Source organism: Heptranchias perlo, chromosome 41 (genome assembly GCF_035084215.1).
Source record: "Heptranchias perlo isolate sHepPer1 chromosome 41, sHepPer1.hap1, whole genome shotgun sequence".
Classification (NCBI taxonomy): Eukaryota; Metazoa; Chordata; class Chondrichthyes; order Hexanchiformes; family Hexanchidae; genus Heptranchias; species Heptranchias perlo.
The window spans coordinates 11,852,430-11,879,119 of record NC_090365.1 but is presented as its reverse complement, the minus strand read 5'-3'; the positions used below and the strand labels follow the sequence as shown (position 1 = coordinate 11,879,119).

General features: G+C 40.7%; 2 protein-coding genes across 2 annotated transcripts in view; both read right to left on the bottom strand.

Moving 5' to 3' along the window:
* Window positions 1-1,156: 1,156 nt before the first annotated feature.
* LOC137305876 (ryanodine receptor 1-like) lies at window positions 1,157-17,709 on the bottom strand. The gene is made up of 9 exons (XM_067974811.1): window positions 17,552-17,709; window positions 16,020-16,184; window positions 12,449-12,570; window positions 11,625-11,811; window positions 8,573-8,708; window positions 4,101-4,196; window positions 2,138-2,256; window positions 1,596-1,729; window positions 1,157-1,406 (listed from the first exon to the last, which is right to left on the bottom strand). The coding sequence occupies exons 1-9, from the start codon at window positions 17,690-17,692 to the stop codon at window positions 1,157-1,159; spliced, it is 1,350 nt and encodes a 449-aa protein (XP_067830912.1). The 5' UTR covers window positions 17,693-17,709.
* Window positions 17,710-17,875: 166 nt separating this feature from the next.
* Window positions 17,876-26,690, bottom strand: part of LOC137305875 (ryanodine receptor 1-like) — a 38,824-nt gene continuing 30,009 nt past the window's right edge. Inside the window, exons 7-10 of the mRNA XM_067974810.1 lie at window positions 26,179-26,278; window positions 21,687-21,783; window positions 18,738-18,812; window positions 17,876-17,933 (exon numbers count right to left, since the gene is read on the bottom strand). Coding sequence (XP_067830911.1) covers window positions 17,876-17,933; window positions 18,738-18,812; window positions 21,687-21,783; window positions 26,179-26,278 — 330 coding nt within the window. The remainder of the gene's footprint in view (window positions 17,934-18,737; window positions 18,813-21,686; window positions 21,784-26,178; window positions 26,279-26,690) is intronic.

Below are 26,690 nucleotides of genomic sequence, written 5' to 3'. Positions count from 1 at the left end.
GGCTGCTCGCCAGAATCAGGTAAGTGACCAGACAGCACGAATCTCACGTGAACGACCAGGTGCGGGTTAATCGCACGCAACGACACCCGCGACCGGATTCGGGGGTTATCGAATTTAACCCCCTTGGTTTTTAACCTCCTTATTTATCCATTGTATCCCAAAACTTTCAGTAGTTCCCTTCTTTTTTAATGGAATATATCATTCTCCTGGATGGCACCTCTTTTCCCAATTCTTCTTTTGGTTTGTCTGTCTAATTTTCTCCTATGCCTTCTTCTGGCTCTGTTCCAACAGCTTGAAGTGTTAGGAAAGCTGCTCCTATCATGTAGTACCATAGTCAAAAGCAGCTTCAAAAGTGGTCACCTGATTGTCAGGAGTCTGAAAACATTGGTAGTGTTCTGAAAACCTCCCCAATCAGCAGATAGAAATCTGGGTATAGCCACACTGCCAATTCGTAACTGGATAGATGCCTTTGTCATACAGCAATGTCTGGTGGGCATCACTGTGGTCCCAATACACACATTTTCCTGTAGGAGTCACTGGACAACAAATCAAAAACTCTGGCCGTCATTTTCCTCCTTAGCCAAGGGGTGCTAAGGCCAAGTGTACCATCCAACTGTTACTTCAGCTGAGATCAGCTAATTCAGCATAGACTGGAATCTAATTTAGGACCTTCGACTCTGTTGTATAATGTTGCAACAGGTCGAGCCTTTATCCACTGGGTCAAAGGAGAAAATATATCTTTTTTGTTTTTAGGAATATGTATTATTATTCATTTCTAAAAATTAAAGCTAATCCTCTATCTGGATGATCGCAATATAAAACCAACATCATTCATAGCTATGAATCTTCAGATTTCAGTTCAAAAAAGGAAAGCAAGGAAATATAAAATTAATGAAATAGTAATGCAAACAAAAAAGTACAAAACTGTAAAAGGAATTAAAAACACCTGAGTACCACAACCTCTACTTCCCTCAGCCATTGTGTACCTATCAGGAAATAACACAGTACCATGTCCTTAGCTACTACGACGACCAGGTAAATATGCAAATATATTCCTTCTAATTATTAACAAGTACCATCATCGCACATTCTAAAAGGACAGAAAAAGAAGAGTACTTCTAAACTAGTGACTGACACAACCTCAGGAAAAGCAGAATCACTGACCTGACCACAGATGAAGTCCATCGAAACCATAGGAATACAGATCATCTCCAACTCCATTGCTTCCCCAGCCCTCACCTCCTCCTGGATAAGGACTGTAACCCTCTGTTAAAGCCCAGCCCACTCGCAGATGAGTAGACTGTGGTGTTACAAATGAATCAACATAATCCACCATCAGCTCATAGTACCATTTCTTGTACTGTGTAGAACCTTCATATGTACCCACAAAGATATTTGGCCTCATGCTGTAATTAAAAAAAAGTTTAAGGGGTTTAACTGCTGTTGATTATAAGTATACAATTAGTTAAATTTTAAATATAAGGTGAGCTAAAACAAAAAAATTATTGGAATCTTGGTATACTTTTAAGGAAAAAAATTGTTATGTCCTTTGTCTACATACAAATTCACCAACTGTGAGCTTTTGAGCATTATACCTGGTGACATAGTTAATCAAGTTGGTTTGGAGCAGCAGATCACGACCCGGAAGTAGGTTTTCCGCAATAAGATTTTGATTGGATCGTACAGCCACACCGTTGCAGACACAGAGAGAGCGCAACACATCCAACACCTGCAAAAAGTGCAAAAATTTTAACTCAAGAGTTCTGTTTGGGATCTGAAGACATTTTTGAGTGGTTAAATCACAGCCTTAAGGGATAAAAAGAATTGGAAGTTCTAAAGACAATCTCCATCTTAGAACAATTAGGTGGGCTGGTGGGGTTTGATCCATCATAAAGGGATGAGCTTATTCAGCCAAATAGCTTTTTACTGCTTACATGCAGATGAGTACCGATGGTGTTCAAGCTTAACTGGCTTTGATTTGGAAGAGCAGAAAAAGAACATACTATAGATGCCCCAAGCAGATATTCTTGTGCCCTTGTCTCTACTCCCATTTTTGAGGACCCCAAGATTTAAAGAATGAAGGTATTCTTCATTTTATCACCAGTCTTGCAGTGGGAGCGCTCATTATTGTACATACCTTGTGATTTCGTCCATGTTTGTCCAACAGAGAGATAATTGATTTGATGTGGTTTTCCGTTATGATGTTCAGAACCTCAGGGCTTTCAATCAAAACACAGTACAGCACTTCCAGGATACCTAGGAGCACCACATGACATCAAATATACATCAACAACAATTTGCAATTATATAGCATCTTTAACATAGAAAAGTGTTAAGGAAAAAAAGATACTGAACCAAAAAGGGGTGACCAAACGCTTGGTCAAAGAAATGGGTTTTAAGAAAGGTCTTAAAGGAGAGGGAGGTGAAGAGGCAGAGAGGTTTAGGGGAAAATTTGAGAGTATGGGGTCTCGGTGGCTGAAGCCATGTCCACCAATGTTGGGGCGAAGGAAGGGGGAACACATCAGACAAATTTTGTTTGTTAGCAGAATGACCTAAAATTTAGGTTAAACAATAAGGGATCATAAAGGGATCCCCTCATGTGAGGGGGAAAAAAAAATCAGGTGGCCACATGCCTGAAGTGTGGTATCAAAAAAATTAGACGATTAAGATTATTAATTCTGAAATAATCCCAGTTATAGGGTTTACCTTTATATGAATTTTGTAACCACTTCACAATTTTATAAAACTGTTTTTTAATGGATTTGGTGCATAAAAGGGTTACAGCAACATTTCTCTGACTTGGTTCATTGTGTTTTGTACACTGTGCAGAATCATATATGTATGTGCACCCTGTAATTTGGCAATATTGGTCTCCAAGATAAACAATAATCATTTATACACATTGAGATAATAACTGCATACAGTAGAGTATCAGTGCTAATGTAGCTCTAATACTATTTTACAGCATAAAGTTCTTCTATTCTATCATGTTACATGCAAATTTAAGTAAGATGCTAGCAACTGAATTGTAGAAAAATGTCTTTTGTTTGCTATAAATTCAGTCAAGATTATAAATTGAAAACATTTTAAACGCCTGGGTCCACCCACCCAAAGTTAAAAGCACATTAAGGTGAAAATGTTAAATTTTTTAAAATGTTGTGTTTGTTTTTAAGCCAAAACCGCCTTTTCAATTCACACAGATTAGTAACTTGCAACACAAACTTTAAAAGTTTTATTTGTGAAGAACATTTTCACTGGCATATTCCTTTTTCATCAATTGTAATTAGATGCACAAATTGGGTGCAATTCTATTACACGTAATATCTTGGAGCATAATTTAATTGTCGGCAGATGTTGGGTGGGTGACATGCCCTGCAGGGGGCCTGAGCTATTTTGAGAACCTGGCTTCATTTCCATAACTCTGGCAAGCCGCAAGCACTGTTTCAGGACTTACAGGCAGCTCACCAGTCAGGTGAGTACAGGAATTCTGGCAGCTCCAACACGGAACCAAGCTGAAAATGTTCTCCGGAGCGGCTAAACAAATGCAGAGGGATACACAGATGGGCTGGATGATTTTTGCGGGGCCAGGAGGAGCATTCATTTAATGACCGCTGGTTTGGCTGCTCAATGCCTGGTACCAATGGGCGGGGCGGAGTGGAGCTCCCATCTGAAACAGGCAGGTGCATGGGCTGCCCATATGGAGGCTCCCAGGAAAATGGTGGAGCGTGGGAACGGAGAGATAAGCATAGCACCAAGATTTTTGGGCTGCTAATGCTACCGTTCCTGCCTGGCGAAGTGAGCTAAAATCAGCCTCCTGGAGTTTAAAGACTATATGGGTGAGTTTCTTCGTAGCTACTACCACTCGGCCGTGGATACCTTACCAGAACAACTGCGGGAACTCCATTTAAAAACATAAATGAGGTTCCAGTGAGACTATGCCAGAAGAGCGAGAACAGCTCCGAGGAAATTCCCAGCCGAAACCTTTTTTACGGACAAATTCTGTGCATAACAAGACTGCAAAACATCCTTTACATCACAACAAATGCTTAGAAAGGTGAGCCTCTAGTTATTTTAATTATAATTTTGTGTCAGGAAAGTACCTGAGGAAGCCTCTAGTCGATCCAGCTTACTGACCAACCAGTCCAGGTTATCAGAAAATAGAGCACAGTTTCTGCGATTACCACGGATGAGGGCAGCTATACAAAGAAGAATATTATTACAATAATAACTGATAATGCAACAAAAACAACTTTTAACATAGAAAATATCTTAAGATGCTTTACAGAAGGAAAAATAAACAAAGGAATAGACACTGAGCCATGTGGGAGAATTAGAAGTGACTGAAAGTTTGGTCAAAAAGATGACTTTTAAAGGTGGGATAGAAGTAGAGAGGCAGAGAGGTTCAGGGAGGCAGTTCCAGAGAATAAGGTCAAGGCAGTTGAAGGTTATGGAACTTAGTGCATGATAGGAAAGAGGCAGCTGTGTTAGAGCTTATGGAGGGAGAATGATGTGATGCTGGCAAGAAACGCATTGTCGAAATCAAGTCTAGAGGTGAGAAAGGTGTGGGTAAAGGATTTGGCAGTGGGACTGGACAAATGATGTTGCAGGGGTGCAAGTAAGCAGTCTTGGTGATACATAAGACATGGCATTTGAAACTCAACTTTAGGTCAAACAGGACACAAGGATTTGAGGGGTAGGAAATCGGTGACAGGCGAGGAGTTTATGGCAGGGACTGAAACCTATCTGGTGCCAGGGTAAGGGATATCTCAAAGCGACTTGAAAGGAATTTGGAAAGGGAGGGTGAAGAACCACTGTCGTGGTCCATATCGGGACCAAAGACATAGAAAAGAACAGGAGAGAGGTTGTACTAAGAGAGTATCAGGAGCTAGGAGCTGAATTAAAAAGCAGGACCTCGAGGGTAGTAATCTCAGTATTATTATACGAGCCAAGTGCTAATTGACATAGGGATAAATAGATCAGGAAAGTGAATGTATGGCTGAAAGACAGGTGAGGGAAAGAGGGGTTCCATTTCATGGGACACTGGCACCAATAATGGGACAGGAAGGAGCTGTGCCGCTGGAATGGGCTGCACCTGAGCAGGGCTGGGACCAAGGTCCTAGCTGAAAGGGTAAATTAGGCTGTAGAATGGACTTTAAACCAATAAAGAGGGGAGAGGGTTTGGCTAGTAAAACTGATAACCTAAAGATGAGAAAAAGGATAGGAGCTAAGCTCAGAGCACAAAAGACATGTACACAAGCTGACTTCCAGAGTTGAGGTGATAGTTGAATACCATCAAGGGCAATCACTGAGTGCGGCACCAATGAGCCCGAGTAAAACTGAAGTCAATGGGGAATAGAGGGAAAATTTTCCAGTGGCTGGAGTCAAACGTGCCTCAAAGAGATATGGCTGTTGGAGGCCAATCAGCTCAGCCCCAGGATATTACTGCAGGAGTTCCTCAGGGCAGCGTGTTAGGCCCAACTGTCTTCAGCTGCTTCATTAATGACCTTCCCTCTATCATAACGTCAGAAGTAGGGCTGTTTGCTGATGATTGCAATGTTCAGATCGATTCATTATCCCTCAGATATTGAAGCAGTCCATGCCTACATGCAGAAAGACCTGGACGACATTAAGGCTTGGGCTGATAAGTGGCAAGTAACACAACACACAAATGCCAGGCAATGACCATAGTCAACAAAAGAAAGCCTAATTACCTCCCGATGACATTCAATGGCACTACCATCACCAAGTCTCCCACCATCAATATCCTGGGGGTCACCATTGATCCTAAATTCAACTGGACCAGCCACATAAAGGCCATGGCTACTAGAGCAAGTCAGAGGCTGGGTATTCTGTGGCGAGTGGCTCACCTCCTGACTCCCCAAAGCCTCTCCACCATCTACAAGGCATAAGTTAGGAGTGTGATGGAATACTCTTCACTTGCATGGAGGTGTGCAGCTGCAACAACATTCAAGAAGCTCGACATTATCCAGGACAAAGTACTCCGCTTGATTGGCGTCTCATCCACAAGCCTAAACATCTACTCCCTCCACCACCAGCGCACCGTTGCTGCAGTGTGCACTATCTACAGGATGCACTGCAGCAACTCGCCAAAACTTCTTTGGCAGCACCTCCCAAACCCGTGCCCTCACTTCCAAGTTCCCCTCCAAGTTACACTCCATCCCAATCTGGACATATATTGCTATTCCTTCTTCGTCACTGGGTCAAAATCCTGGAACACCCTACCTAATAGCACTGTGGGAGCACCTTCACCACACAGACTGCTGCAGTTCAATAAGAAGGCTCACCACCACCTTCTCAAGGACAACTAGGGATGGGCAAAAAATGCTGGCCTTGCCAGCGATGACCATATTCCAAGAATGAATTTTTTAAAAATCTCACTAAGCAGCAGCATATAAAGGAAGGGAAAGGGGCCAGGGATGGATCCTTGGGGAACTCAAGAGATAACTGTGCAGGGCTGGGAAAAAAAATTGTTGCTGAAACTGTGCATAAACAGGTAGGAGTGGAACCATGCACAGGCAGTGCCAGCTGGCTGTATGTGTAATAAATTGGATAGCCATGTGGTGAAAGATAGAATACTAGAGCCTAGTCTTCAGTTGCTTCCAAGCCTTTATTCTCAGAGAACCCCATCACACACCCAGCATCCCCTAGATAAGCTCCCTCCCATAAATGGATACGAGAGTCCCCTATTAATACCCACCACCTGAATACAATTAACATTAATTGATATAAATCATACAGATACAATTAACAGTATGATCTAAGATCTACACTACAAAGACTCACCAAGGTTACTTCGACAGCACTTCCCTCTCCTGTGATCTCTATCACTGAAAAGGTTAAGAGCAACAATGTCGTGGGAACATCACCTCCAAGCTCCTCTCCAAGTCACACACCATCCTGACTTGGACATATATCGGTATTCCTTCATTGTTGCTGGAACAATATCCTGGAATCCCCTAGGTAACGCTATTGTGGGAGCACCATCATAATTGCAGCATTTCAAGGAAAACGCCCACTACCATCTTCTCAACTAGGCAACTAGGATTGGGCAATACCAGCCTTGCCGGTGTCAACCACATACCAAAAACAAATTTAAAAAAGGAAAGTGATGAAAGAAGATGGTGTGGCCAACCATGTTGAACACTGCAGAGAAGTCAAAGAGACAAGGAGAGATGGTGCATCACTCTCCTAATCACAGAGAATGGCATTTGTGATTTTAGCTAGGACCACCTTGCTGCTGTGAGACTGAAGAGATTCGTAGAGTGTTTTTTGGGAAAGATGTGTGCAAAGCTGGAAGGAGACAACATGTTAAAAGGGAAGTTAGAGCTGGGGCACAACCTGGAGAGGACAGAGAAGTCAAAGGTAGGCTTTTTGAGGAGTGAGGTGATAACGGCGATTTTGAAAGGGAGAGTGGTGCTACATCAGTAAAGGGAATTACTCATGGTTGCCAAGTAATTGAGTAATTAGGAGTTAGGTGGGGAGTGGAACAGAAGATAGGTCTCATGGAAGAGATAAAGAAAGAACTAGCATCTAGTGTATAGCACCTTTCATGATCTCAGGACATCTCAAAGTGCTTCACAGCCAATGAAGTATACTTTTAAAGTATATTCACTGTAATGCAGTGGCAGCCAATTTGTACACAGCATGGTCCCACAAACAGCAGTAAGATAAATGACCAGACAATCTGTTTTAGTGATGTTGTTTGAGGGATAAATAATGACCAAATGACAAAGAAGGTTCACTCGGTTAATCCCGGGGATGAGGGGGCAGACATATGAGGAGAGGTTGAGTAGATTGGGACTCTACTCATTGGAGTTCAGAAGAATGAGAGGCGATCTTATTGAAACATATAAGATTGTGAAGGGGCTTGATCGGGTGGATGCGGTAAGGATGTTCCCAAGGATGGGTGAAACTAGAACTAGGGGGCATAATCTTAGAATAAGGGGCTGCTCCTTCAAAACTGAGATGAGGGGAAACTTCTTCACTCAGAGGGTAGTAGGTCTGTGGAATTTGCTGCCCCAGGAAGCTGTGGAAGCTACATCATTAAATAAATTTAAAACAGAAATAGACAGTTTCCTAGAAGTAAAGGGAATTAGGGGTTACGGGGAGCGGGCAGGAAATTGGACATGAATTTAGATTTGAGGTTAGGATCAGATCAGCCATGATCTTATTGAATGGCGGAGCAGGCTCGAGGGGCCGATTGGCCTACTCCTGCTCCTATTTCTTATATTCTTATGTTCTAAAAGTCTAGTTAACCCATAACTTCACCAGCAGCTGAGGGTTTATATGAAACGAGGACATCTCCATCATTCTGACAATTAAATTTAAGTGTAGATTTTTGGACATCTTACGGAACAAGGGGCCTAACAGTTGTCATAATTTAAAAAAAAGATACAATTAGGTCAGGGATTTACTTCTACCCTCATAGTGGTTATCACTGCACTTATTGTGGTAACTGTATTAGGTTAACAATGTCATCACGGAGTACAGAAGAGATTAAAAATTCTGTTCTCCTGCCTTTCCATCTATGCATTGTGTTTAAATTCCATACCAAGCAGTTCATAAAGAAGATTAACAATTTCTTTCCAGGATTCAGCTGCTTCTTCTCCTGCAAACTCTGAGAAATGAGCTGCACTGTTATACACATTCAGTCTGTCAATGGAATCCAACACCAGCTGGATCATGCCCTAGAACAAAAACAAAATGAACAACTGTTACCAATCATTACATTTTATGTCTAATCAAAGCTTGCCGCTTTGGCTGTGGAATTAGTGTTTTTTTGTGCTTCCTTGGAATATTCAACAGAATTTGATGATGACCCATTATCCTGTCCTCAACGTCCAGTGTGCACTAGCTCAAAGGGCATTACAGAAAGCAAAAATAGGTGGCGATCTGTACCACCGGATCTCTGCCTCCTTTGTGCATCATGCTCATTTTTGAAGGCCAAATGGAAAAGCAGCAGAAGCTCCTGCTTGAAGCACGCAGTAGTTTCATAATAACGTGATTGACACAGGAACACCGTTCTTATGCTTCCCGTGCCTTAGTCTGTGCTACTTATATGGGACACCAATATAACTGGGCCTCCAAAGTTGCTAGGCACAGGTTGTACCAGCAATGACAATGCAAGTCTATACGTCAAAACAACAGTAATTTGGAACTTTTGAAGTCATTTCTGGCCCCTCATTCCTCATTTTTTTCTCTTGGTACTTGGGTTCTCATAAGCCTTAATGTTTTTTTTTCTGCAGCATCATTAATGGCATCAATGGATTTCCCAATGAGAATTCCCATATCAGAGGTGCTTGAAAGAAAGAGAACTACCAAAAGGATGCCAGTCGGGTTCAGCTACATGAAAGTTGCTTTATGCCAACATGCCGGTACCTGCACACCTGCAACTAGAGTCAGAGATTACCAGATCTTGATTTGGCAGATGGAGGTCCCGATTTTTAAAGGTAGGTTGTGCCAGCAGGGCCAATGGCGCAGATATGTGCGAAAGCTTTACGTGGAATAGCTCTTCTAGAGTGCCCCAATCACAGCATTCTATAAGTGGTAGTGTGTGAAAGAAGGCAAGCCAAGAAGGCAAGTGATCATCAGTCAGCAAAGCCTAAATGGCCACAGCCAACATGATATCAACAATATTTAAAGGCAATGTCACACCTGGCAAATGTCTTGAAAGGGTCTGGTGCAGCAGGCAGCCAGATGCAGAGCTGTGCTATCCGTTGTATGGACATCTGCTGCTAACATACACCATAGAACTGGCACAGCAAATGACAGTACCACTTAGCTGCAGCCTTAAGCCTGCAAATAGGGTTTCTTTTCACTTAATTCTTGCCACTTCAGCCTTGGAAAAGGCAGTGAATGAGCCTATCTAAAGACTGTTATAACTTTTGTCCCCTCATTGTGGCACACCACTTCAATTATTCAATTCATTTAAATTTCACATAGGCAAAATTTTCTGCTCCCAACACTGATGTGGGGGTTGAAATTCAACTTCAGCAGTCAATAGAAAGGAGAATAGTAAAACTGAAGTCAATGGGAATCAGGGGGAAAACTCTCCAGTGGCTGGAGTCATACCTAGCACAAAGGAAGATGGTAGTGGTTGTTGGAGGCCAATCAGCTCAGCCCCAGGACATTGCTGCAGAAGTTCCTCAGGGCAGTGTCCTTGGCCCTCCCATCTTCAGCTGCTCCATCATAAGGTCAGAAATGGGGATGTTCGCTGATGATTGCACAGTGTTCAGTTCCATTCGCAACCCCTCGGATAATGAAGCAGTCTGTGCCCGCATGCAGCAAGACCTGGACAACATCCAGGCTTGGGCTGATAAGTGGCAAGTAACATTCGTGCCAGACAAGTGCCAGGCAATGACCACCTCCCCTTGACATTCAACCGCATTACCACCGCCGAATCCCCCACCATCAACATCCTGGGGTCACCATTAACCAGAAACTTAACTGGACCAGCCACAGAAGTACCTTGGCTACAAGAGCAGGTCAGACGCTGGGTATTCTGCGGCCAGTGACTCACCTCCTGACTCCCCAAAGCCTTTCCAACATCTACAAGGCACAAGTCAGGAGTGTGATGGAATACTCTCCACTTGCCTGGGTGAGTGCAGTTCCAACAATATTCAAGAAGCTCGACACCATCCAGGACAAAGCAGCCCGCTTGATTGGCACCCCATCCACCACCCTAAACATTCACTCCCTTCACCACTGGCGCACCGTGGCTGCAGTGTGTACAGGATGCACGGCAGCAATTCGCCAAGACTTCTTCGACAGCACCTCCCAAACCTGCGACCTCTTCCACCTAGAAGGACAAGGGCAGCAGGCACATAGGAACACCACCACCTGCACGTTCCCCTCCAAGTCACACGCCATCCCGACTTGGAAATATATTGCAATTCCTTTGTCGTCGCTGGGTCAAAATCCTGGAACTCCCTACCTAACAGCACTGTGGGAGAACCTTCACCACACGGACTGCAGCGGTTCAAGGCGGCGGCTCACCACCACCTTCTCAAGGGCAATTAGGGATGGGCAATAAATGCTGGTCTTGCCAGCGACGCCAACATCCCATGAACGAATAAAAAAATAATACGACAGAGTGTGACGGGCAGTCGATCTGCTCCAGCCTATTTTGCCCCCCCCACCACCCGATCCCCGAAGTTGAATGTCACCCCCGTGATTCCTACACTTGCCCAAGTCTGTACCTGGATCGATTAACAATTATCCAATTGTGCTGACCATGGAAATTTGAGTGCCATTAGCAAATTAATATTCAGGCAGGATTAGTATCAGTTCTTAACCATTTAGACATGATTTACACCAGTAACGAGAAGAGTCACTGAAGTCATGATTGAGTGGAGTATTATTTTGAGTTTCAGTAAATGTTTTAAATCTAGAACCTGGCACAACTTCAACACGAAGGCAAGTTGGCAAATCAATAGCTTCACTAGTACAGAAATATTGGGGGTGAAATTAGTCATCTTGAAGTCAATGGAAAAGAAATCGAGCGGGGTGTAAAATGGACAATTCGTCATCACTCCTTTTGTGCTACTGCCAAAGGCCAGTTTCACCCCATCGTCTTTTCCTATTCCAAGATTTTGTTAACATACCTCTTCCTGGAATAGATTCTGTCTGTTTTTGAGTGAGCGCAATTTAGTCTGTTTCTCTTCATGCTCAAGCTCCTCATCTGGATGCTGGAAGTAGCTGATCAGATCCTGAAGACTCAGCACTATCGTATCAATAGGTAGGGTCACTGGAGCTGAAGATTTATTCTTCCCACTTAGCATATCCAGACCTCTTCATTAAAAAGGATATAAAAGTACCATGAATATAATGAACAATTCTAAAGAGCACTGTTCTGAATATTCAGTGACCAACTTAGTATCCTGATGAGTGTGTATCGTTGTTATTTCAATTATTTCCCATTTTTTTTAATGCAGATAATATTCATTTAAGAATCCAACTGACTTCTGTAGGCAATGCAAATTAACTTTGATCAGATCAGAATTTAGTTTTTTATTTCTGAACTACAGAAATATGTGACACCAGTACAATCAAACAATACTGAATAATGGAACTCAGGAAAATGCTCCAATTAGTGATGTCAGGCAGTCTTATCAATTTCAAAAATGTTGGAAACACAGGTCAATGAGCATTTGGGGAGAGAATAGACAAATTAACAATTTGGGTCCAGACCCCATGTTAACTTGTCTATTCTCTCCACAGATGCTGACTGACCTGCTATATGTTGCCAAAATGTTCTGCTTTTGTTCAGATTTCCAGCATCTGCAATATTTTTCTATTTACTAGTGTTATAAATGCCTCTTAACAGAGGGGTTTTCTTCATCCATTAGTTATTCTACATATAGACAAAGACAGTGGCCATAAATGGAACCAAATAGACAGAAAGATAAAATAAGGAAAAAACACATACTTAATGAATTGGTTGAAGAGACCATTTGTGCTGTAGATCATTCGAGAAGCCTGGGACTCCTCTTGTTGTGAGCGTGATAGTGAAAGTGCATCATCCATGTGTCCTTCTTGGTGTAGTATAGCCTAAAACAAAGTTTATTTAAACTGTTATTAATTTCAGGACTGAACAATCTACTTTATTAAAAAATATCTTTGGTAAAACCAAAGAGGACAGAGTGTTTAATGGTAATAGTGCAGTGAATAAGGTCACATTAGGGAAAAATAGTAAAAAGTTAAATTAAAGGTGCTTTATCTGAATGCACGAAGCATTCGTACCAAGATAGACGAATTAATGGCACAAATAGAGATAAATGGGTTTGATCTTGTAGCAATTACTGAGACGTAATTGCAAGGTGATCAAGATAGGGATCTAAATATTCCAGGGTACTAGACTTTTCAAAAAGAGATAAAATGAAAAAGGAAGGGGTGTAGCACTGATAATAAAGGATGAGATAAAGACAGTAGTGAGAAAGGATCTTGGCTCGGAAGATCAGGAAGTAGAATCAGTATGGGTAGGGATAAGAAATACCAAGGGGCAGAAAACACTAAGAAGTAGATTATAGGCCCCCTAATAGTAGTTATACTGTTGGACAGAGTATTAATCAAGACATAAGAGGAGCTTGTAACAAAGGTAATGCAATAATCATGGGAGGACTTTAATCTTCATATAGACTGGGCAAATCAAACTGGCAAAATGGTTTGGAGGACAAGTTCATGGAATGCATTCAAGGTAGTTTTCTATGTTGTGGAACCAGGCTATTTTAGATCTTGCTTGCGAAATGAGACAGGGTTAATTAGTAATCTCACAGTAAGGGATCCCCTGGGGAGAGTGATCATAACATGATACTCTCCAACTGAATGTGAAATTGTGACATACCTAACTCCAAAACTAGAGCCTTAAACTTAAACAAAGCCAATTACGTAGGTATGAGGTGGGAGTTGGTTTTGGTTAATTGGGAAATTAGATTAAAAGATATGACAGTAAATAAACAATAGTGAACATTTAAAGAAATGATTCATAATTCTCAACAAATATACATTCCATTGAGGAATAAAAACTCCACAGGAAAAGTGATCTGTCCATGGCTAACTAAAGAATTCAAGGATAGTATTAGATTAAAAGAAGAGGTTTATAATATTGCCAAGAAGAGTAGTAAGCCTGAGGATTGGGAGAGTTTAGAAACCAGCAATAGATGACCAAAAAATTGATGGGAGGAGAAAATAGAATATGAGAGTAAACTAGCAAGAAATATAAAAACAGATTGTAAGAGCTTCTACAATTGTGTAAAAAGGAAGAGAGCAGCGAAAATAAACGTGGGTCCCTTAGAGGCTGACACAGGAGAAATTATAATGGCGAAAAAGGAAATGGCAGAGACGTTAAACAAATATTTTGTATCTGTCTTCATAGTGGAGGACACAAAAAACATATCAGAAATAGTGGGGAATCTAGGGTCGAATAAAAGTGAGGAACTTAAAGTAATCAATATTAGTAAAGAAAAAAGTACTGGAGAAATTAATGGGACTTAAAGCCGAAAAATCCCCTGGACCTGATGGCCTACGTCTAAAAGAGGTGACTGCAGATAGTGGATGCATTGGTTATGATCTTCCAAAATTCCCTAGATTCTAGAATGGTCCCAGTGGATTGGAAGGTAGCAAATGTAACACCGCTATTCAAGAAGGGAGGGGGGGAGAGAGAAAACAGGGAACTACAGACCAGTTAACCTGACATCAGTAGTCAGGAAAATGCTGGAATCTATTATTAAGGACATGGTAAAGAGGCACTTAGAAAATCATAATATGATTACGCAGTCAACATGGTTTTATGAAAGGAAAATCGTGTTTGACAAATCCACTGGAGTTTTTTTGAGGATGTAACTAGAAGGGTAGATAAAGGGGAACCAGTAGATGTAGTATATTTGGATTTTCAAAAGGCAGTCAATAAGGTGCCATACAAAAAGTTGTTATGCAAGATAAGGGCTCATGGGGTTGGGGGTAATATATTAGCACAGATAGAGGATCGTTTAGCGGATAGAAAACAGAGAGTAGGAATAAACGGGTCATTTTCAGGTTGGCAGGCTGTAACTAGTGGGGTGCCTTAAGGATCGGTGCTTGGGCCTCAGCTATTTACAATCTATATTAATGACTTAGATGAAGGAACCGAGTGTAATGTATCCAAGTTTGCTGACGATACAAAGATAGGTGGGAAAGTAAGCCGTGAAGAGAACACAAAGGGATTGTAGACAGGTTAAGTGAGTGGGCAAGAAGGTGGCAGATGGAGTATAATATGGGGAAATGTGAGGTTATTCACTTTGGTAGGAGGAATAGAAAAACAGAATATTTTCTAAATGGTGAGAAACTATTAAACGTTGGTGTTCAGAGGGATTTGGGTGTCCTTGTACACGAAACACAGAAAGTTAACATGCAGCTACAGCAAGCAATTAGGAAGACAAATGGTATGTTGGCCTTTATTGTAAGGGGGTTGGTGTATAAGAGTGAGAAAAAGTCTTGCTGCAATTGTACAGGGCTTTGGTGAGACCACAGCTGGAGTACTGTGTATAGTTTTGGTCTCCTTACCTAAGGAAGGGTATACTTGCCTTTGAGGCGGTGCAATGATGGTTCACTAGATTGATTCCTGGGGTGAGTAGAATGGGCCTATACTCTCTGGTGTTTGGAAGAGTGAGAGGTGATCTCATTGAAACTTAGAAGATTCTAAGAGGGCTTGACAGGGCCGATGCTAAGAGGCTGTTTCCCCTGGCTGGAGAGTCTAGAAATAGGGGACATAGTTGCAGGATAAGAGGTTGGCCATTTAGGACCGAGATGAAGAGAAATTTCTTCACTCAGAGGGTTGTGAATCTTTGAAGTTCTCTACCCCAGAAGGCTGAGAATGCTCAGTCTTTGAGTACATACAAGACTGAGATCGATAGATTTTGGACTCTAAAGGAATCATGGGATATGGAGATCAGGCGGGAAAGTGGAGTTGAGAAGGTCAGCCATGATCTTATTGAATGGCGGAGCAGGCTCGAGGGGCCCTATGGCCTACTCCTGCTCCTATTTCTTATGTTCTTACATTCTTATATTCTGCCCCTCCCAAAATGATAAATATTACAGAACATGAAGAGGTCAATTGGTGCCATTTTTTAAGCTCACATATCCATGTTGGTCTAAGTAGAGGCTACTCAAATGTACACACATTTTCATATGGTTGTTTCAGAGTTGTTTTATTCAAATAATGCCAGGACAGTCACAAATATACAATAAAAGATATATAGACACTTGTGTGTACTTGGGTAGTTAATTGCATAGAATAGTTGAAGTTGCTACTAGGCAGGCGGTTGCAAGCCAAACTGGGGTTTAGAGGAACAGGACTGGGCATTGTGGTCAATGGCTGCAGAGAGCATTACATTTAAAATGTAAGCTAAGAGCCTGTCCATATTCCGAGATACAGAACTAATCTCTGGTAAAAATATATTAACTTCAATAATACATGACAAGGTTTATGATCTTATTTTAGCGCTAAATGCCAATTTACTTACTTTCCTCTTCAAGGGTCCCAAACGGACTGTTTTGGTATCGGCTGCTGCATAAGTCAGCCAGAGTCCACTGTTCACATGTTGGACAAAGCACATCGACTCACCATACTTGATTTCAGGAATTCCCATGCCTTCTACATCTCTTTTATGAGCTACGTCGATTTTATCCTAAGGAAGCAGAGTTTGGGTTCAGTCCCACTTCATGTAATGTACATTATATGATTTATATAAAGGAGATCAGTCTGTCAACTTGAAAGAGATTATCAATTGTTCTTTTCTGTGTTTCCAATAATGGCTTTTATCTCTACACAATCTTTTGGGAACTGAAGGGTAAGATTTCTTTACAATTACCATGGACAGTGTGACAAATTCCATTGTATTGTCACTGTATAGAAGTATAGGCAAAAGTAGCAAAGTATATGGATATAATGCATTCTGTATAAATGTGAAGCTAAGAATGAAGATGGTCACCAGTTCCACCATATCTGGCTTTGAGAATGTGGCACTTGTCTTCAACTTCAGGTATTAATGTGTTCATTAAACCAGAAGGATAGCATTTGGTTGGTGTGAAAAATATCCTCCTGTGGATTGTTCAACCTGGAGATGGGGTCTGTCTGAGGAAGCATTACACCATTAATATGCATTTCTTTTATGTTTACCCAGAACTTGCCACGCATTCTAGGCAGTTCAAAGGCTTAAGAACTTACAGAGTGGAGAAAATGGAAAAGAGAAAGACTGAACCATGAAAAATGGGTGCGTTCCCCTGATTTTAATATCAGCATGCACCCTCGTACATATCAGTAGGCCCAAGATACGCCAGCAGGCCTGCCTACTGGAAAGTGGGGAAAGGCTCTGCCACAACCATTAGCAATTTTCTGACCCATCTACCTGAGATCCATCAAAATTATGGTGGGAGGGGACTGAAGAATCCAGGCCACAATACTTAAGTGGAAATGAAGGCTACTAAAGAGAATGGCACAGACAGTAACAGAAAAAAAATAGTTGGTGTGCAACTGTGATAGTGGAAAGGTGACAGAACAAGTTTGAAATGAGAGACAGTAAAAGATAAGAGAGTGTGCGTGTTAAGAAGGAGTGGGCAAGAATCTGCAATATCAGGGCAAGTATGCAAAAAAGTTTTATTTGTGAGTAGTTTTTCATCCTTCCTTCTCCTTCAAAGATCTATCTCAAGTTTGATTCCCTCAGATTGCATACACCTGGGTCAGTGGATCACAATCAGGAAGAGCAGCAGCACTGGCTGATTATTTTCCCCTCCCAACACCAGGGGGTAGATTTTCCTCTCGTGCCACTCAATAGTGTTGACAGGAGGCTCGATCCTCATTAACGTGTAGCCGGCGGGCTGCAGGTGGAAAAGGAGCGCCTCGGATAAGCCTGCTGATCTTGGGTCCCACCCAAGATCAATTGACTCAGCAAAAACCAGGCATGAATCATGACAACTTTCTAGTCTGAACAACCATGCGGAAGTTTGGCACAAAGTATCTGGAAAATAACTTTATTTTTCCTCAACTTTCTCTCACCTTTGAGACTCGGAAACAAAATGAAGTGATTTTGATATTTGATTTCTCTTGATCAAAAAGTAAAAGCCCTTTCTCTTCGTCCAGACCCAAGTATTTGCCTGTGGTGACATGACGAATACGGAAAGACTGACCCCATTTCATGTGGCTACCACTCCAGCTGTTGAGAAAAATATCAATTCTTTAGAAAACAGATGAAAACCAACATCTCTATAAAAAAAAATGAAAGAAAACTGACATTTATAATTCACCCACTCATATCTAGCTATCGGATCCTGGCATTTAGATTTTCCAATTTACATTTTATACTATAGTATAGGAGATTCATTACAACACATGGACTGTTTGATTCTCAAGGACCACGTCATAATGAGAATGGAATGTACTATGAAGAAAGGTATAAAAATAAAAATTATGTTACTAAACAGTAGCATTTCCATTTTAAATAATGGATTTAGTAAGACATTGGCAAAACAATCACAGATTCACAGTTCTAGGTAGGTGTGTTGTCATTGGATTCCTAACAAGGATGCTAATTTTGCATCTTTAGATATTTAAGTGTAGTCCTGGTAAATGCATATAGTTTGTCAGAATAATTTATGTCTGGATTAGTATTTCAACATAATGGGACTTGAATCATGTCTGTTAGCATTGCTAAATGTCCAAATGTGACTTACAACACTGGTGGAATATGCCACTTTAATAAACAAAATATTCAACTAGACTTCAGTTAACTGAATCCCCTTCTACTGCCAGTAATAATTGGCTCAATGGGTCTTATTATTCAATTGGCATGAAACATTTAGCACATGTTGAATCTATATTGGCAGTGTCTAAAATTAACCTTAATATTGTCATTTTTCAAGACAGTAAGTCAGGATAAAAATTACCAACAGACCAAATATACTCCATATTTGTGCTTATTAGCTATTTCTTTAAAAAATGTTTTCCTGATTAATTTAGCTAGCTCTACAATTCTATTCTCTACAATTTGTAAAATTAAACTTGAAAGACTTCAAGAAAAGGTCATTCAAGTCACAGTTCTAAGTATCTATTTTATTGATTATTACTTTATGTTTCTACTCTTCCCTTGTTAATCTAATTATACAAGCTTTTCCAAATTTAGACTTTTCCCCTAAAATGATGTGGAACCTGGAACACTTCCGTAAGCCAGGCCCAATCCCATTACCTGATGCGCAGTGGCTCCAGTCTCCACAAGGACCTTGCATGGCTGCACACTGTACCACTTTCATAGTGAACCAACCTAAAGGGCATAAAAAAGAAACTAATTCACAATGTAATTTATTCACATAATTAAAACATGTAATATGACTGACAAAGTTCGGTATTTTTCTAAGGGATTTCAAGAGGTAGCTTTTTTTTTTATTTGGAGTTGTCGAGTAGGCTTTGTTGATCTGGTAACTATCGATTGTCAGCTAATTACGAGAACTTTTTCTTGCTCCAACTTAGTTCAATGCACTTTATTTTTCTTGTATCCTTTTTCCTTTGTTATTCATATTTGTTGATCGCACTTTGAAATCACCACACTGCTTCCAATTTTATGCAAAAAAAAATCAAAGTAAGGAACAAAAGTACTGCAAACCTATGTCTGTACACAAAGGGATAATTTTCCTATTGACAGCAGCAGACACAGGAACAAATATGGTAATAGCATCATCTATGTGGAAGCCCTATGACTACATATCCTCATCAGCTACTTTATCATTTGTTCAAATTTGTGTCTAAAATTTCCCACGCAATGAGTTCTGTCAATACTGGAGGCAACGAGCAGAGGACAGACATATTCTAGCAGGAAGAAAGATACTTGTAGGAAAAGTCATCTCAGCACACGTATGCAATTCCTAGTGGCCCAGCGACAATTTAAAGGCCTACGAAAAGGTCACATTCCTGCTTTCTCCACAGTGGTGGCGCATGTTACCGGGAGACCAAAGAAAGGGAAGGTGAAAAAAATAATACATTACAGTCTTTTATTTAGTTTTTAAACTGTTTGAGTACATGCATGCCATGTGCTTAGAAAAGAAACAACTTAGGTTAGGTCAAGCTTTCTCAGACATGTTTCTGGGGGTCAAGCAACACACTCTGACAGGCTGAATTTTCACCCAACATTCTTTCCCTAACAGTCAAATATTTTATACAATAGTGCCTGTTAACACCTAACATAAAGATTGAACTGATTAACCTTCTCTTGAGGTGGGGTAGCTAGCAGTGACAACAGGCGTATGAATTCTGACTGCCACTGAGCAGCAAGTCTCATATCAGCAGTGAAATCAAATTTCTGCTGAGAGTGCTCTAATTATTTCCGTAGTCAACATGGCAAAGCTATTAGTTTCAGTTCTAAAGGTAATATTTGTAACAGCTGCGCTTAATAAAACTAGGAGAAAACCAAGACCAAGCTATCAACGAGGCAGAGGATGCCAGATATGGCATTATTTTAAATTCCCTCCCATCCCCAGTAGACTTTTCCATATATAAATACCAGTAATGTTTCATAATGCTCTGTAATTAGGAAACTGGGGGCAATCAAGGTGGTATGTTAGTTTTTCTCATTTAGTATATTCTGTTACCACAAGATATTGCTCCTACATCAAAAACAAGACCTCATTACAAGTGGAGTTGCCAAAAACAGCAATGAATCAATTATCTTAAGTATAATGCCACACAATCAACCAATTTTTTTTATATAAACAAATATTCCAATAAAGTTTCTGACAAAAGGTTCTTTCTTCCATCTGATATTTCACCCTTAGCCTTGAAATTGGTGGCGTAATTCTGGGATACCAGTACTACAGGTGCTAACTGTACCAAGTGTGTGCAAGAAGGAAGCAAGCTATTTGGCTGCGTTTCAACCCAGGCCTCATTTGCCTTTCACACACATACTTTCCAGCAGGATGTCACTGAACAATAAGCAGATACAGAAGCTGGACACAATATTTCCTCTCCCGAGCATGGAGGTACTGAAGTTTGCAAACGAATACGATCAACCACACGGCCAATTTTTGTGAGGAGGAAAGCGGTAGACTTTAGGAAGATATCAATGGACTAGTCAGGTGGGCAGAAAAGTGGCAAATGGAATTCAATCCAGAGAAGTGTGAGGTAATGCATTTGTGGAGGGCAAATAAGGCAAGGGAGTACACACTAAATAGGAGGATACTGAAAAGTGTAGAGGAATAAAGGGGCCTTGGAGTGTATGTCCACAGATCCCTGAGGGTAGCAGGACAGATCGATAAGGTGGTTAAGAAGGTATATGTAATACTTTCCTTTATTAGCCGTGGCATAGAATATACAAGCAGGGAGGTTATGCTGGAACTGTATAAAACACTGGTTAGGCCAGTACAGTTCTGGTCACATTACAGGAAGGATATAATTGCACTAGAGAGGGTACAGAGGAGATTTACAAAGATGTTGCCAGGGCTGAAGAATTGTATCTATGAGGAAATATTGGATAGGCTGGATTGGATAGGTTCTCTTTGGAACAGAGGAGGCTGAGGGGTGATTTAATTGAGGTGTACAAAATTATGAGGAGCCTAGATAGACTGGATAGGAAGGACCTATTTCCCTTAGCAGAGAGGTCAATAACCAGGGGGCACAGATTTAAAGTGACTGGTAGAAGGATTAGAAGGGACCTGAAGAAAAATGTTTTTACCCAAAGGGTGGCAGGGGTCTGGAACTCACTGCTTGAAAGGGTGGTAGAGGCAGAAACCCTCAATTCATTTAAAAAGTGCCTGGATGTGCACCTGAAGTGCCGTGTACTACAAGGCTACGGACCAAGTGCTGGAAAGTGGGATTAGGCTGGGTGGCTCATTTTCGGCCTGCACGGACACGATGGGCTGAATGGCTTCCTTCTGTGAGGTAACTTTTCTATGATTCTAAGTCAATTGTAGTACCCCCACTGCTTTCCCAGCTCAGAGTAGTGAGCTAATCATAAACCTGGGATTGACCTGCAGTCTTCTTGGTCTTATGGCCCAGTGCCACACCAAGTGGCACATTTATCAAAAAACTATTACCCAAGGCCTCTGAATTTTTTTTAGAAAGATACTTTTATTGCTCTTAAGAGAAACTTTACAACTGAAAATAGAACCTTTAAAAAGAGTGAAAGGAACTAGATGGATAAACTGACCTGCGCTGATCTTCACCCTGATCAAATGCTGCTACTGTGAGACACTCATCCATGTGACCATGAAAGAGGCGCAGAACATGTCCACCAGTCAGGAATCCTATAGATATAAAGAAAACACCATAAACTCCTCTGAAAATTATGAAACTGCCATTTCAACATATCTCTCCTCTTCTAGGTTTTAAGGTTGTATAGATTTTTATGTACCAAGAAAATTAGTTTTTGAGTAAGTGTTAAAGGCTTGATCATGTTGATGTGGTTCAAAGCTTTAAAGCTCATGTTCCAAACCTTTTCTACCTCATGCATCGTGACCATATTTTGTGATTGTGATCCAAAGTATTTTGCTGACTCCAAATCTGCAAATTCTAATGCGTAAATAAAGCAGCTTTGTTACAGCACTAATATACTCCAGCAAGTGAATTCTGGTTAAGAAATAACTAAATCAAATAGCATTTATAGGGGTCGATTTCCCTCCCCTTGTCGGGCGGGAACAGGGCGTCAGCATGATGAAAATGGCAACAAAGCATTTATGACCCATTCCCACCGACATGTGGGTTTAAACCTATTTTGGTGGGGGCCTTGAAATGGGCAGCCCAGTCACCTAGCGGAAAGAGTTGGAAGACTCATTAGCCAATGCAAATTGGGGTCCTATAATGTCAATAGGAGCCCGATGCAATTTTCAAGTACCAACAGGTAGTGTGTGTGTGTGAGAATCACTCTCCAAACTCAAACAGTTTTATAACTATTGCTGCTCCTGGCCCCATAAAAATTGACTCCCAACCCTAAACCAATGCACAATCCTCCGCACCCCTCCTCCCCCTTTAAACTTACCTGCTCCACGCCGGAACCACCAAATTTTCTGCCCCTATTAAATCGCTCAGCTGTTCCAAAACGCAATCAGCTTACTGACATAATGCAAATATGACCTGACCATGAAAACGGTTCTGGTATCTGAATGCTTCCATCGCGCGGGCAGCGGGCTCACTCTGCTTGTCTCCCACCTGATGAAAGCGGTCACTTGAATATCGACCCCACAGTAACTAAGTTTACATGCAATCACTATATATTTCATAAAATTATTCAATCAGGTGATAAAGGACAGAGCTGCCAAAAGTGCTATTCATAAAATATGAGATATGTGGAGTCCCAAAAAAGCTTGAACAAAGACAAAATCAGTAGATTAGTTTAACCCTGAATATCAGTGAATATTAATTGGTGACAGACTGGCTAAAGTAAAGAAACGCAGGTTTGTTAAGAAATTCCATAATTTGGGCTCAAACTACATCATAACGAAGTATAGGGGTAGTAACTTCAATATAAAGCACTCCTTAATCTAAGTAATGTCACAAAAACATTGAAAAATATTCTGTTTTTGTGGAAATCCACAATTCTTGATTTCTCCTATCCAGCCAGAGGGGCTCTGCTAACTCTATATTTAGGACATCTATAAGCAACTATGAAAGGAATCTTATAGATTGATATAAGTTAAAAACAGTGGATGTCCAAAGGCACCTAGGGGTTCAGGTACATAGATCATTGAAGTGTCATGAACAAGTGCAGAAAATAATCAATAAGGCTAATGGAATGCTGGCCTTTATATCTAGAGGACTAGAGTACAAGGGGGCAGAAGTCATGATGCAGCCATACAAAACCCTGGTTAGACCGCACCTGGAGTACCATGAGCAGTTCTGGGCACCGCACCTTTGGAAGGACATATCGGCTTTGGAGGGAGTGCAGCGTAGGTTTACTAGAATGATGCCCGGACTTCAAGGGTTAAGTTACGAGGAGAAATTACACAAATTGGGGTTGTATTCTCTGGAGTTTTGAAGGTTAAGGGGTGATCTGATCGAAGTTTATAAGATATTAAGGGGAATGGATAGGGTGGATAGAGAGAAACTATTTCCGCTGGTTGGGGATTCTAGGAGTAGGGGGCACAGTCTAAAAATTAGAGCCAGACCTTTCAGGAGTGAGACTGGAAAACATTTCTGCACACAAAGGGTGGTATAAGTTTGGAACTCTCTTCTGCAAACGGCAACTGATACTAGCTCAATTGCTAAATTTAAATCTGAGATAGATAGCTTTTTGGCAATCAAAGGTATTAAGGGATATGGGCCAAAGGCGGGTATATGGAGTTAGATCACAGATCAGCCATGATCTTATCAAATGGCGGAGCAGGCATGAAGGGCTGAATGGCCTACTCCTGTTCCTATGTTCCTATCTGTGGTCTTGGATTCTGATCAGGTCTCTGATCCAGGAAAAGTAAGTACTGACCAAGGACACAATTTCACCCAGTTCTAATCTTTCCTGGCTCAGATACCTCCTAATCAGAATCCAGGGCTGCCCCGGTGTCATCTTGAAGAATCCTCTAAAACATTGCTTGCTGATGATCCCAGAGATCACAATGGAGAAGGAATTCACAACTGGAGATTTTGAATGGTGATTTATTGAAGTCAGTTCAAAAAACTCAAAACCGTTGAACCAGTTCATGAAAGTGTTAAACAGACAAACTTCTCAGTTTAAGTCTTTTCATTGGCTTTGTAAACGTTTCTAAAAAAAGAGAAATGTTTCCTGCAAAGGGTGTAGCCATCTCATCCCTACTAATTGGTCTCTCAAAATGACGTAGGCATCCTACCCATAGAGTTGAGTCTTGCCTTTACGTCTGTACAGCAAGGCAAAACCATTGCTAACTGGTGCAGCAAAAATGTTGGATCTCTACAGCCATAAAACCCTTTGATATACAGTCAAGTGCACCAGGTGTCCTTGGTGACTGTTTACTCAGGTTCATACATCTGATAGTAAATGACTGTGCTGACTTGATTGGCTTTTTTCTTACATATTTCTTGTAGAGTCAAAAGAACAAAAGTCTGTACTACAGGTTACATTTATAGAAGACATTTTGAAGGTTATATCATTCTGAAAAGAACCTGTTTTTTAAGCTAAGAAATATGCACAAGGGTAATTTTAACCTCTCACCCGTCAGGAAACTAACGGGATCGGGTGTAACGCTGGTTTTACACCCACCTCATCCACATGGTTGCTAGAGAGAAAAATACTCTTTTTGTCACATACTCTCAGCGGTTTAAAGATCTGGGTTGTGTGCTATCTCAATCTTCCCTTTTCTCTAATGAAAGACGTTGAGCTATTTGAATCTCTTTTCATAACTTAAAGTCTCCGAATCATCTCTATTGCTCTTCCCTGAGCCCTATCTAGGTCATCAGTATCATTTTGAAAGTAGGGTGTCCAAAACTGCATACAGTATTGTAAATATGACTACAATATTCTAAGACCATATCAATGATATCTACACAAGATTAAAATGTCTGTTTTGGTTTTCTATCAATTGCATTGAAATGCTTCTTGGTTCCCAATTGGCATTGTTGATCATGGTTTTACAATGCCTTGGTACATTTAGTAAATGTTCAATGATTGCTCTCAAATTGTTTTCCACCTTTGCTACCCTTCAAGATGTACACTAGTTATTCACATTAAAATCTATCTATCATTAATGACTTTGCTTAATGCACTGCCTGAAAGGGTGGTGGTAGTAGATTCAATAATAACTCTCAAAAGAGAATTGGATATATACTTGAAGGGGAAAAATTTGCAGAGCTATGGGGAAACAGCAGGAGAGTGGGGCTAATTGGACAGCTGTTGCAAAGTGTCAGCATAGGCACGATGGGCCGAATGGCCTTCTTCTGTGCTGTATTATTCTATGAATTGTTCAGGTCTTTTTAAATAGCATCAATCTGCATATCGCTGTTTCCTGGTCATACCGTTTGGAATCATCAGCAAATATTATGATGTTACAAGATGAATCTTATTTGTGAACAATGTGAACAGGTGTTTGGAAATGTGATTACACACAACTTCCATATGCATTCATTAATAATCCTTAAGCACTGCCATGATTCCCATTATGACCTCAATGTGGGTGGATTTAAACTATAAAATGTCAGCATTGTCAACTAAGTCAACAGCTGCTCTGTCCCTAATTTAGCTAGCTCTTTCCACAAAACATCTACATTCTCATGCTGGCAGTTAGAAATTCTCCCCAAGTAGCATGGGCTCCTTAAGTCAGAATAAATAGAGCCACTCAACATCTGGTTGGGTTGTTATATTTGCTTTCAAAGCATTATATAATCCAAGTGCTTCCAGGCAAGTTGATTAGCACATGAAAGTTGTTAAAAATCCAGAGTATGTTTGAAAAAAAGTTTCAAGGACATTTCTTCAATTTTTGACTGATCTAGATTACATTTTGCACAACCTAAGACGAAACATTTTCTCAAATGTGTTGCCCATCAAAATGTGTTTGGTTCTTGTGTTCTACTATCAAAAATTGAACAAGCCACAATGTTGGCTTGGTAACCAAGCAGTTCCAATTAGAGCCCACTGGTTTAAAACATTAATTTTAAGAGTGTTTGTACCTACCTTGAGTTATCAGTTTAATTCAGTAATGAAGGGGGCCACTGACTACATGTTTCATTTCATTACTGACCTTCATCTAGTTCACAGCCTGAACAGATAGGGTTCATGTTCCAGAGTGTCTGCATGAAGGAGGCATCCACTTGTAAATCTCCACTGGCATAAGACAAATGCTGCGAGAAAAGAGGATATACTTAGACAAATTAGCAGCATCACATTTTCTATGGTTTGCACCACAGGACACTTCACTTGAGAGGAGCTATTTTTCATATTAAGCAATCACAGTAATAAGCAATGAACCTTCTGTGCTCCATGGTGCAGAGCTCTGCAATTTACTTTCACTTTGTTGTAAATATTGTAGTTTGCATTACTATAAAGATAGTTGCTTCACAATCTATTGAAAGCAATGAGAAGAATTACACTAAGTCAATTAGTTTTCTACTTCCAATGCCTTCAAATAGTGACAGAAATTATAAATGCTTTTGCACTTAATTGCTGCATTCAGTTCAGATTTCAAATATAGTCGGTGTTTGTTTATTTGAGGAATCAATAAACAGTAACAATTTATAATAGCCTGAATTATAA

Excerpts from the sequence above, each read along its gene's own strand:
- LOC137305876 (XM_067974811.1), bottom strand. The coding sequence starts at position 17,692 with ATGAAATGGGGTCAGTCTTTCCGTATTCGTCATGTCACCACAGGCAAA. Across the intron at positions 1,730-2,137 it reads AACATGGACGAAATCACAAG|GTGTTGGATGTGTTGCGCTC; the intron begins GTATGTACAATA and ends CACTTTTTGCAG. Across the intron at positions 1,407-1,595 it reads TTGATTAACTATGTCACCAG|CATGAGGCCAAATATCTTTG; the intron begins GTATAATGCTCA and ends TTTTAATTACAG.